This window comes from Falco punctatus (genome assembly GCF_963210335.1).
Source record: "Falco punctatus genome assembly, chromosome: 6".
NCBI lineage: Eukaryota > Metazoa > Chordata > Aves > Falconiformes > Falconidae > Falco > Falco punctatus.
The window spans coordinates 2,142,360-2,154,918 of NC_137585.1; the positions used below are offsets into that span (position 1 = coordinate 2,142,360).

At 38.8% G+C, this 12,559-nt stretch overlaps 1 protein-coding gene across 1 annotated transcript in view; it reads left to right on the forward strand.

The window, feature by feature from the left end:
• LOC308065694 (sperm-associated antigen 17-like) overlaps positions 1–11,502 on the forward strand; it is a 67,135-nt gene extending 55,633 nt beyond the window's left edge. The window contains exons 2-4 of the mRNA XM_080391892.1: positions 7,246–7,386; positions 7,786–7,845; positions 8,423–11,502. Of these exons, the coding sequence (XP_080248018.1) occupies positions 7,246–7,386; positions 7,786–7,845; positions 8,423–8,554 (333 nt within the window). The 3' untranslated portion in view covers positions 8,555–11,502. The remainder of the gene's footprint in view (positions 1–7,245; positions 7,387–7,785; positions 7,846–8,422) is intronic.
• The last annotated feature ends 1,057 nt before the right edge of the window (positions 11,503–12,559 follow it).

The following is a 12,559-nucleotide window of genomic DNA, read 5'->3' on the forward strand; positions in this document are numbered from 1 at the left end:
GAGACTTTGGTTTCAAAGTAGGGTAGTAGTTTAGCAAACAATAATATTTATCTCGCACGTGTTTATCTAGCGCTGCTTCTGCTAGTGAGACAAATGAGTTCTGTGGCTTCCTTGTTTGGTGGGTTCCAGTTGTGCCCTATTAAAAAACTGAGGGTGTTTTTGTCATTGTTGCTGTGGTTTGGGGTTTGGGGCTTGTTTTTTTCTGAACATGCCAGCAGTTGGTTAAGCATGGGGAAATTTGAGTTCAGGAGGAGGCTTTTAAACTGGCTAATTGCTTTTCCCAGAAAATGCCACAGGTGTCCAAAAAGCTCTTAAACACTTGCTTTTACTTATATTTGGTAGTAACCATGTAGTACAAGTTTAGCCAAACAAAATCACTCTTTGGAGCTAGCTGCTCGGCTGAGGCTGCTGCTTCCCATTTTTCCCTAGAATGTCGATTTTTTCAGCGGAGTTCCAAGGTGCCTGAGTCCTTTCTTGCTGTGGATCTCACCCCTACTCTAGGAGAACCTCCCTGAAGCATGAGAAGGGAGTGGAGGTTCCATCTCCGTCACCTACTTAATTCCTGACCTTTCTCCTGTGTTTACTAGCAAGGTGCCAATTAGTGATATTTTTATTTTATTTTTTTTTATGGTGGTGTTTATTGTGGTGGTGGATATTGTCCAGTGAATTCACTGAACAAAGTGTGTTGTTTCTTCTGCTGCTTCTACATGTAATTTATTACGTTTGTTAATTGCAAACCACTATATTGAAGTATTTTAAAAGGTAGGAAATAAAATGCTCGAAATTTAGGAAATGCCAGAATTAGGATTGTTCAGGACCACACATTGAGGCAGATGGAAAGAAATGTTTAATATGTTCACTGAATGGGGCAAGGGTTCTGTAGGAAAAAATATGTGATCACCTAATTAAAGATTATCGTAATGCCTATATGGAGGCATTCCATGGAGGCTGAATTAAGATTCCTGGGTTTCTTGATTCTGGTATTGTCCAACTGTTTTCTGTTCCAGTTGAGCTAATTCCACTTTCTCTCCCTTGCTGTTAGCAGGCAGAGCCTTGGGAACATGGGAAAAACTGGCTCCCTGCTGCAGGCAGCTTGAACTCAGGCTTCTGTGATGCTGGGCAGCTGCTGAAATTTCTTAATTTCTTCTCGCAGGGAAATTCTTACTCAGCTCTTATAGTCAGGGGCAGGAGCATACTCGGTGTGAAACTGTCAAATGCCAACAAATCTCTTCTGAGCATGTGTGACTCCAGATTCATCAAGTATGGCCAAATGTGGATATACTTAGTGTAAATAAATGTGCTCTGTAAAAGCACATCTTTGACACAAGTATGGCTGTGCTACCAGATTTAGTTCCTTCCTTTTGAACACGGAGGGAATTAAATATCTTAATTACTTAATCACATAGGACTTTTTATTAAAGGATAAACAGGATTTTAAAAAATCAAATCTCATTCTGCAAATAGTCTAACCACACTGTCCCCCTCACCCCCCACACTGCCCCAGTAATCCTATAGAATACAAGATTTAAACTCAAATATATAAAGCTCAGGGACTGGAAACAGCCTGTGATAGAGCATGTAGAGAAAGATTTAATTGTAGGTGTCACCAGACAGAGTGCACAAAGTATTTCTTACCCTTCCTCAATATTGTATGTGATACACCATACGAATCTGAAATTATTTGGGAGGTGGCCAGAACTCTGATCAATTAAATGAATTTATCTCCTCGTAATTCATATATAAAGAATTTTTAAATCTTTTACTTGCATCAATTTAGAGAATATTCTTTCCCTTTAACAGAGTCAAAGGGAATTTACTAGAACTGATTGTAAATTGTAGCAGATAGACTAAGCAATGAAATTTCACATTTTAATGTGTGTTTATGACTTAAAATATTTTATTAGTCTGATCTATGAAAAGGAGTCATTTTACCAGTGGTGTTAAGAATTTTATGGACGGGTATGCTAACTAAAATATGATTTAAATGGTATTTACTAACCAAATAATTGCTTTTACTAAACACACTGTGAAAACTGGCAAACAGACAACTTACAAACATGTACAGAGGAAATACGGATTTTGCAGCGCCTCACATTATGGTTTATATACTTTTTTTTCCCCCCTAATGTGCTATGCAGAGGAACATGGAGCTGCAAGCTGTGTTAGCCTTCAGATATTGATCAAGATACTTTGATTGGGTTCACTGCAGATTTAAATCACAAAATATAAATTAAGATTCTTAGGTAGTTTTAAACTTTGCATGCTTTAAGTAGTTAAAGGGCGGTATTTGCTAAGTGAGAGGTGAATTCTGGGCGCCCTAATTGAAATAACTGTTATCTATTCTGTGTTCTTATTAGCTAGTATAACGAAGTATAGTGATGTAGTTATGTAACAACTGAAGGCATGTTCTGATCTGATTTTCCATCTGTATGGTTTCCCTCATTTTGTTGGCATTTCAGGGCCTGAAAATTGAAAACTCAAAAATCCCCCCATTAAATGCCACAAGAATAAGTGATGATGCAAAATGACAGATACTCAGATTGCCTGGAAATTGGGGGGGGAGGAGCAGGGGGCAAGGCACGAGGGGGAGATGGCTGCTTGTTGCGTTTCCTGGCCAAAGAGATCTAGAAACTGGTACTGCAAAAATAAAATATATACCTGACTTGTTCAGATGCCTTCTCTAAAACAGCTGCTCTTTTGTGTCTAGGAACTGAAGCAGAGAAAACAAGATATGTTTAAATAGGAAACAAAATTTTGTGAGCTACTACTTCTGCTTTTTTCTTCAATGTGAATTGAAGTTAGAGGATTTTTTTAACATACCTTGTCGTTGTAATACAACTGTGACAAATAAGGCTATGTGTACTGGTTTCTCACTGTTGGAAAAAATCACATTACAGAGGGACGCTGGAGGCTTGAGAATAAAATCAGGTGAAGATGAGAAGAACACATTCTGTGTTTTGTGAAAACAAGAATTTTGGAAAACTGCTGGCATGGACCATTCAGAGTTAGGGATCTTGCTAGGATTGGAGCCTCTTCACCCGAGGGACACACAAGCTTACTACATCGATGGTTATTTCTAACACTGAGAGAGTCGTTGGTGTATTTCCGCTTGACACAGCGAAGAGTTTTAAAACAGGGACAGAGGGACAGGATGGGACAGGATACAGCATCACTTGTGACAATGATCATCATTGGATGTTTTCTAGTGAGAGTGGTCTGGCCTCCCCTTAATTGGAGCTTGTTTCAGATTTTTTAAGTATTCTGTTAACAATGCCACATTTCCAGCTTCAGTATTTTTTCTGTTCATGTTTGAATTACCATTGTTGATTCTGTGGGCTATCTACTCCCTGCATTTTGGTCGTCTTTGTTCACAGTATGTAGTGCTTGTGTTACACTGTCAGTGGCAGCCTCCCTAGACTGTTTCCATGCTTTTTCAGTAGTTATTTTTATGGTTTTCTCTATCTTGTTCTTTTAGCGGGGAACCTCATTTGAGGTAGCCTTAGGGTTGCTAATCTATCCTCTTTCAGATCCTTTCTCAGGTCTCACCTCTACAATAACATTTAAAAGAATTAAACTAAGTAGAGGAGCAGTTGTGTATTGAGGGAGAAAATATTTTTAAAGTAACCATATACATTTTACTACTTTTCCTTCTCATTTTTATGTTGTGATTTTAGGTGGTGAGCTGTAGAAGCAGGGTCTGTTTCTTCTCTATCCTTTCAGTGCCTTGAACATTAAGGATACTGTTACAGTATTGATAATATAAGGGCAATATTGCAAAAATAATAGATTTTTAAGGTCAGAAAAGAGCATAGTCAACTAAACACCTTAAACTATATACTAATGCTGCACATTCGATGTCCTTATTGACTTCAGTTGCTGCTCTGTGTTCAGCTTTTCTGAAAAATGATCTCTAAAAGCTTCAAAATTTGGCAGTCTAGAAACAGATGACATGCTATTAATGACTCTGGAAATGCTGGATCATTATTCACTGTTGAAGGGTGTGTAGCTACTTCTAGCACTTATCTCACTCCAATTCCCAGGTATTACACCTTTTTAACAAAAGCAGTGTTTTTTCTTCCTTTTGCAAATAGGGAGGTGGGGGCTATCTCTAATACTGCTCAAATTTTTACACAAAAGACCTTGAATCAAGTTGCATATACTTCTGTAGAATTAAATCAGGTGGGATTATGATTTTCACTACCAGTTATCTTGTAGTGGCTCATTCCATGTATTTTGATTTTGATATATTAGCCAGTGTTTTGGCTACACTATTCTCATAGTGGGTCTGTGGAGAAGCTTTAGCAGCTTGTTTCTTTGAAGCAGGGAATTTGCTCAGGGAGAAGATGTGGCACACTGATCTCACAGGCATACCTTTTGCTGAGGGCATACGTTTTTCTGAGGATGTTTGTGTTTGGATAAATCCTAAGTTTTTTGAAAAATCGATTTTTGACAAGCGACGCTTACCCTGATGTTTTGCTTTGGTGCTCTGTTACAGCCTGCTGTGAAGGTGAGCATCCCAGTGGAAATCAGGAAAATGCAATCTCCATTGCTTATAGTGCCTTTCCAAGGAATGCATAGGTGTCGTGGAGGAGAGTCTCATTGCTCAAACAGAGTCTTACTGCTCAAACAACTCTGGAAGTGCCTGGGAAGTATTAGATGGGCTAGAGGATAAGGATTTGGAGAAGGAATCTGAAGATGGAGAAAGCTGGAAGTGGGATCAGATAATGAAACTAGGGACTGGCTGGAAAGAAGACTGAGAACACGAGCCTGGAGAGCAAGTAACAGATGTAGGAAGCATTTCAAGTGGTGGAACTCGGATGAGGAGCAGAGAGTGGAAGTGGAAGGAGGAATGAGCTAGGGACAGTTGTGACCAAGGGATGGGAGGATCAAGGAGAGGCAGGACTATAAGGGAGATAGGTTTCACAGACAATATTGTTGCAGGGTGATGTTAATCAGCGCTAAGCAGGTTTAATTTGTAGGCACCAAGATTCCAGCAGGCTTGGCCTCATTTCCCTCTTTTGGTGGCCCTCCCTGAAGGGGACAGCATAGTGGTATCAGTTGCTCCATTAGCTGATGTCGTAGGTGGCTGGTTGTTCTAAAGGCTCCATCTCTGCTGGCAAGCCTTGGCAACTCCAGGATACTGCCACATAAGGGCATTTCAATCTCAGTTCTGAAAGCCTAGAAAATTATGCATTTGCACAAAAGTATGGACATCTAAATGCTGTCTGTTCAAAGAACGGTAAAGTTTTTGTGTCCAGTTCTTGGCAGCTGTACAACAACAACAACTTTAACTTGAATTCAGATTAACTGCAACTCCCGTGCATGTGTTTTGATGATAATACTGGAATATCTAGCTCTTTCATAGTGTTGTGCATGGTAGCTATCCTGGCAGCTTTAGGCAGGAGGAGGTATTGTCTGTCCCCTGTCCTCCCCTGCAACTGGAAAGGAGAAAAAGAAATTCGGTGTACTTGGTGCAGTCCCCACACAGGGAATTGCTGCTGGCACTTCTCCATTGAGCAGTGCCTGCTGCCCCAGGTCAGCTGGATGCTCTCCTCTCATAAATTCCATCATGTTTGTGTGCTCCTAGAGCATCAGAGAAACGCTTGCACTGTCCTGCATTTTGTAATTTTAAAAAATAGAGGTTTATTTTGTGCAGCTATAAAACATCAAGGAAGTTTATGATGTGTGGAACTGTAGGGGCTCTTTTGGATTAGGTATCTGCTCTGTCGCTACTTGCAGTTTCAGAAGAGTACACTTAGTGACCCAGGTGACCTTTTCATCTTTTTTGTTGCTCTGAATATTCTGTGGTTAAAAAGAAAGGGCCATACATGTATAATCATGTTGTGCCATATTCATGTGATGTTATGCTTTGTTAAAGAGTATTAGAAGCTGTTTCCTTCCATGCAAGCATTTACTAGTTTGAAACTTACATCAACTGTTGCTTTCTCCCATCCCAAGTCATCAGTTACTCAAATTGCAAACTTTTACATAGGCTTTTTTTCAGCTAAGAGAAGGAAAAAATGAAGAAGGGTACAGTAAAACTGGAAAAAAGAAACTTCTTTTACTATTTACATCTAACTTCTGTTTTGGAATGGTCCTTTCCCTCACTTTACTTAGCTCAGGTTTTGTGCCTCTTTTCCACAAGGACTTTGTACATAATGGTCACATATGAAAATATTTCCATCTAAATCCTGAAGTTACTGCCCTCTCTTAAATTTGTCTGTAAAATCTTTCCCTGCTATGATGCACAGTGGACCAGTATGTGGCTGCTTAGCCTGGTCCTGATTAGCATGACAGTGTCTTGGGACTACCTTGATCTTACTGAAGCTCTTTCCATAGTTACCTTTATGCAGCTTTACTGATACCCTTGCAGTTTACACATGCAGATGTACATTGAAAAAAAACAACAACCCAACAATTTGATGATTCCTAAAGCGTGTGCAGCACAGCCGTTGGGTGTGCTTATGGTTCACCTGCCACTGGTGCTGATAAGAATACTCTGGAGTGAGATGCAGGTGTGCGGGAGGTGGCCAGCTGCTCGCTTCGAGAAAGGGAGTCCAGTAGGTTGAAGCAGAAGAAATGGGAAAGAAGAGTAACTAGTAAAAGTTGCTTAATGACATCACTTTGAAGCTTTTGTGGTATCACTAAATAACATGTTCCAGTCTTCTCTTGTTCTGCATTTCTTTAATATGGAAATCAATTTTTTTCCATAAAAATGTGTAATGTTTGAAAACTGCTAGTGTTTCTCAGTTTTCGATATTGTAGTTCATAAAACATCATACAAATGATGGTACAATTTTCAGAAAAGGCATCTGTGCATTATCTAATTCCTGGGATGAGGGATCTGAAATTTGTTTATTTTTTTCTACAGCAAATAATCACAATAATACATATATTCAAAATCTCCTTCTTGTTTGCTTACTGAGCTGTCAAATCTGCAAATGGCATTTAAAAATCACTTGATCTTTGTGTGATGTTTACATGCAAGGAGGTTTGTAGAGGTTGTTAGCAGGCATTTGTGTTTTCCATAGCATCATGCTGCCACCTGATGGCAGAAATAATTGGGACAAAGTAGTATATGCTTTTTCGGGTTGTATAGACTTTATTTCAGTGTGATTAATACAGTGATGTTTAATATCTCTTAAAGGGAGTAACTATGTCTACAGGATTACTCCTTGAAATCGCAGATAATCACTTTTGTTTGCTTGAGTTTTAATATCTGAAATGTTTTATTTTGGCACGTAGGAAGACTGGAAGCCTAGTATCACTTTTGTTGTTGGGACCAAAATTGAAGATGAAATCCACACCAAGGCCCTGTCTCTTGCTGTGCAGGTGCCGCAGAGGAAGCTCTTCAGTGTGGTAATGCGTGAAGACATTTTCAGACAGGTATTCTAAGAAAGGACCTTCTAATAACAAACCAAACCCTAGATCTCACTTCTAGATACTAACTGCTTTGACCTGGAGTAACTATACACTTCGTATTCAGTTGAATTGCTCTGTGCAAGTTTTAAAAATTACACTGATTTATAGGAGTTAAAAATGGAAAAAGAAAATCTTACTCTATAAGCTCATCCGCTCCCTGTAAATAGTGAGGTTTTGTTACAGGCTTTTCTTCAAGGTGCTGATCACAAAAGCTCCCTCCCTAAGGTACAAACATGGGATACCATAAGATGATTCCTCACTGTTTTGGAGTGAGAGTATAATGTTTGCAAAAGGGAATAATGAGTAAAACTATTTGTGTAAACTTAAAATCTTCTCACAGTAGAATGCTTTATTTCCTTGCAGGTCAGAGAATCTGGGAATCAAAAGGGGAAAAAGGTTAAGGATGTGCCTATGCACTATGAGGTATGTTAAAACATGGAGTGCAGAGTCAGTGCTCTTTTGCGCTGAAGTAAATACAGCTGTGTGATTGTGTTATGCGTACCTGAGTAAATGCAAAGCTGTCGTATCTAGCTGGTAAAAACATTCAACCATCTAGATACTTAAACTGCTTTCGTTTTGTGATACCAACAGTGTTCTGTTGGACTGCTAATTAAGTGAGGATTAAGATGTCTTTTCAGGGATGTGAGTTAGTTTTATTATGTTAAGAATATGTTATATGGTCATATCTGATGATGGTGTCACAAATTACAGTAAAATGATCTGCTCTCTCAGATGCTCCCAGTAATTTAGAGACTTATGCCTTCATTTATGGGAATGCAGTCTCATAAATGAAACACCATCTCTGTGTGCTAGTATCCATTCTGATCTCATTTTGATGTTAAATTCTAACCTGGTTCGTCTAGTGGGGTATGTCAGCGGGGTTAAGAATCATGCTTAGTACAAAGAGTACTTCCTCCTACCTTGTTAATGTTTTACTTACAGCTTGTGAGGGGTTATAAAATCCTGTGATTAATTAGAAGATTGTTTAAAATTTTCTCAGGTACAGTTTTATGGCCCTACAGACCTGGAGCATAGAGAATTTTGGATCCCTCTAAAGAGATCTTGTTTGTGTTTTACTTCTGCAATGACTAATAAACTTTTTATGTGTCTCGGGTTTTGGTGGGCTTTATAACAGGTCTTTTTAGTTGCAGTCTGTTTTTCAGTAATGCCAGACTACTATCCGAACAAGTCCCTTTGGAATTATTTACCACTGACATGACTGTGAATTTTATGCAATTAACCCTCTTCATTTAGGACTAGCCTCCCAGGCAAACTCACCCTTGTATTATCTGGTATGTAAAACCTCTTCAGTCCTACTGACAGAAGGATTTTGAAGTCTAGCTCTAAGCAGAAGCTTTGTATGATACCTGTATTTAATTACTAAGAGCAATTTTCCTTGTGAAGTGGATACTTATTAAATTCCAGCTGTCAGTGCTGTGTCTCATTAGCTGCTTACTTTACTCCTCAAAGACATTTTTTTTCCTCCCCCTCCTTTAACAGAGAATATAAAATGCCTGTTCTGACCTTTTGCTTGGACTCAGTTTCCGTTCTAGCTGTAGTAAATTAAAAGATTGATCATGTTGCCACAAGCATTAAGATCCTGCCTCTCTGGGCAGAATTTGCTCCAGAGCGTTCACTTAAAGTCCATGTGCAGTTTGTGCATTCAAAGCTTTCACTGCAGCAAGGATAAACAAGAACGAGGTTAGCACAGAGCACAGGCTTGTGAAGTGTTCTGCTGAGAGGAGCATTTCTCTCCTCACCGTATGCAGTTCTCTTCTCTGCGGTAGGATTCAACACACTGGCATTTCCACAAGTGCATATTCATTTCTAGGGAGGCTGTAAATGAGAATCCTGACATTTAACGGTCTTTGAACATGACATGTACATGTGTGTGAATCTGGGACTGATGACATGCAAAGTAATGTGGTTATTAATGGTATTAATAGTAACGTTGTTACCCATGTCAGTCTTGCCCATTGCATCTACTGAGATGCAGTGGGGGATAATAAATTTCAGTGCAGCAGTCTGCAGTGCCTACAAGTCAAGAAACTTTAACAAACTGCTCTTGGTATTTTGCAAGCTAATTATATATCATATAAAAATAATTCCTTTTGTCTATTTTAAATTATTTCCCTTCAGGGTTTCTATTGTCTTACTGTGTTGTATTTCATATCACTCTTATTGTACAAAGTGAAGAGGATTAGGGCAGGGTTTATGAGTATGTAGCTAAAAGATTTCCATATCCACGAGAATTAGGTACCTAATGCCTTCTCTATCTCTTAAATGACTTGACGGGAGTAGGAGTCCTGGTTGGTAGTTTTGTGCTAATTCCAGCACTTAATTAAGTGATGATAGGCTGAATCTGTCTTAAAGATGCCATGGAAATTATTTTTTCTCTTTGTATATGGAAAGGAGAATGTTACCCTTCCTGTAAAATATCAAGAGATTTCGTAATGAATCAGATTAATTTATCATGTACAGTTTTTTGAACAGACAAGACCTAGAACTACAGCATGTTTAAATAAAATATATGCATTTTATAAGCAAGGTGCATATCTTTCAATGTTTATGTACCTGTTTCTTTTGTCAGCTTTCTGTTAAGGCTGGTAATGCCATGTGTAATTCAGGTGCTTTACCACTACCACTAAATATGATAGTGGTTTAGTTTCCAAACTTTGCATTTTGAAAATCTATTCAAGCCTAAATATTCCATACTAGATTTTTTCATGAGGCTGATTACCCCCAACCCCCTTGAAAATTCTGGTGAGTTTGAGTTCAGGGGCTGTGTGGATGGAAGGATTTTTATTTAATTAATTTTTCCCTTGTTTCCAGTTTTGTTGGACTTAATTGGGATAGGGTCAGGAAAGTTGCCTTTATGTTACCCAGGAAATTTTGAGAAGGAATCTTGTCCCGTACTCATAAAGGAAAAAGCTGGAGCTGGGGGGTAGTACCATGGTGAGAAAAGATTGTGAAAGAAGATGAAGCTTCATGTGGCCTGTTCGTGTGAAAAGACTGGAAGTAGTTAGAGTGTGTCACTGAGAACGGACAGTTAAATAAGGAACATGGCCATGAGAGAGAGGGGTGGAAGGGACAGAGATGTGGAACAGTTTGGTGGTTCTGTCAGATAAGCTGAGATGCTTGCGATAAAGGTCACAGAAGGATGAAAAAGGCACAAGTGGCAGAGACGAGAGCAATTCTGCTTTTATGTGGGTCCCAGAACACTGTTTTCAAAATGTGTCCTTGTGCTTGTGAAGCCAGCAGAACTGAAGTCTTGTAACAGCAGCATCCTTCCACACTGCTCTGACTCATCTCCAGGACAAGCCTTCCTGTGTAACCAAAAAGGCTTAATTGCAATTAAAAATATTAATCTTTATTACCTGCCAAGAATTAATATATTAATTCTGGTTTCTCACAACAATGCTCTTACCTATAGTTGTCAAACTAAAAAATACAATAAAATCAGGTGCCAAATCCAAATCATGGCCCATTCTCATCCTGGAATGCTGTGAGACTGGAGCAGAATTAATCAGCTGTAAATGAGTATTTCCCAGCTGTTAAGCACTGCATAGATAGCTCCTTCTACTGGCATCTTCTGCATTTGAGGATGGGAGGCAGCATGAGCAGTGTGCACTGCACTCCAGTAATCCTTGCTAGACTTAGGATTTATTGAGGACAGGTATAGGTGAATAGAAGTTAGAAAAGCTCTAGGCATGGCAGAATTTTATATATACATAAGTGTATACAAATATATAAATGCATAAACCCAAACCTACGGAGTAAATCCAACTTCTGCTAGGCTCTGAAAGAGCAGAAGCATGTTTTAAGCAGAAAAGATGGGCACAAGGCAGGGGAAGAAGCCATTATGCACGTGGAGTGAAGGCTCCGATAGCAGCAAATCCCATAACTTGCGGGGCATGGAAGGAGAAAGTGGTTGGAAAAGAAATTCATATTGGAAAGGAAAAGGTAATGGACTGTCTGGGCCTTGAACCTCAAATGCCGTGGAAGTGTTTGGTGTAATTGAAAGGAAATTTTCCTACAAGTGATTTATTTTTTTTAATCCTGCTGTAATGATGCCTTTTTTCTCCTTCTCTTTCCTTCTTTCCTGTCTTTCCTTCTCCTGCAAGACACAGAGCTTTGAAGAGTTTTCTTTGTGTGTTCCTCTCTAGTAAAACTGACCCGATGCTCTCTGTGTTCTCAGTCTGTGCTGGGAAGGGCTGGGTAAATGCCCAGTGGTTTAGGCTTACAGGGTGCCAGTTTACGCTGTTCTGGCTTACAAGGGGATTTAAGTGGGAGCTATGGCACTTCTGTGAGAGGTAACTTCTGGTCAGGTGTGAAAACTTCAGAACTGTTTTGCAAGTGTAAATATGATCTGGTTTCCCAAGAGACCATAGTGAATTCTACAGAAATATGTATATGTGTGTGTGTGTGTGTGTGTGTATATATATATATGTCAGCACAAAATAAGATCACTAAATTGTTTTGACTCTTCTTTTGTGGTAGGAAAGGCTACTGACAAGAAAAGTTCTAAACAGTGTAGCCCAAGAGTTGGATTTCTTACCAGTATTGCTGTCACTAGTTTGGTTTTATGTCCTGCGAAATTAGTAGCTAGACAGATTTGATTGGCAGAAGAGACTGTTGTGACCTGTAGCACAGGTCACAGTATTTTTTTCAAAAATAATCTCTATGTTGGAATTTCAAAAATCAAGATTGGATGCTTTTTCTAAATGATTGAAAACAATTGAGAATCTGCTACATCTTAATTTGTTTCTGGGGAGACCATTTCCTGATAAAAGTTACTTCTAGTTTCAGTGTAAATGTTATGTTTCAACGTATGGCTTATAGCCATATTTACCAAATGGAATAAAGTCTCGCAATTATTCTCTGTGTAGAAACTTTGAGATTGTGTTCAAATTGTCCCTTAACTTTTCCCTTTATTTAGCAATGTGTAATATATTCCTTCATGGTTTTTCTTCAATTCTTTACTAATTTCTGTTAATCTTCTCTAACCAACATTTACAATTCACTGATTTTATTTAGTTATGGACACTGAATGGACTTGGTGTTTTTGTTGAATATATATCAAATGCAAGCATAACATAATGCATATACTCCTATTTGATAGCTCATCATATACGAA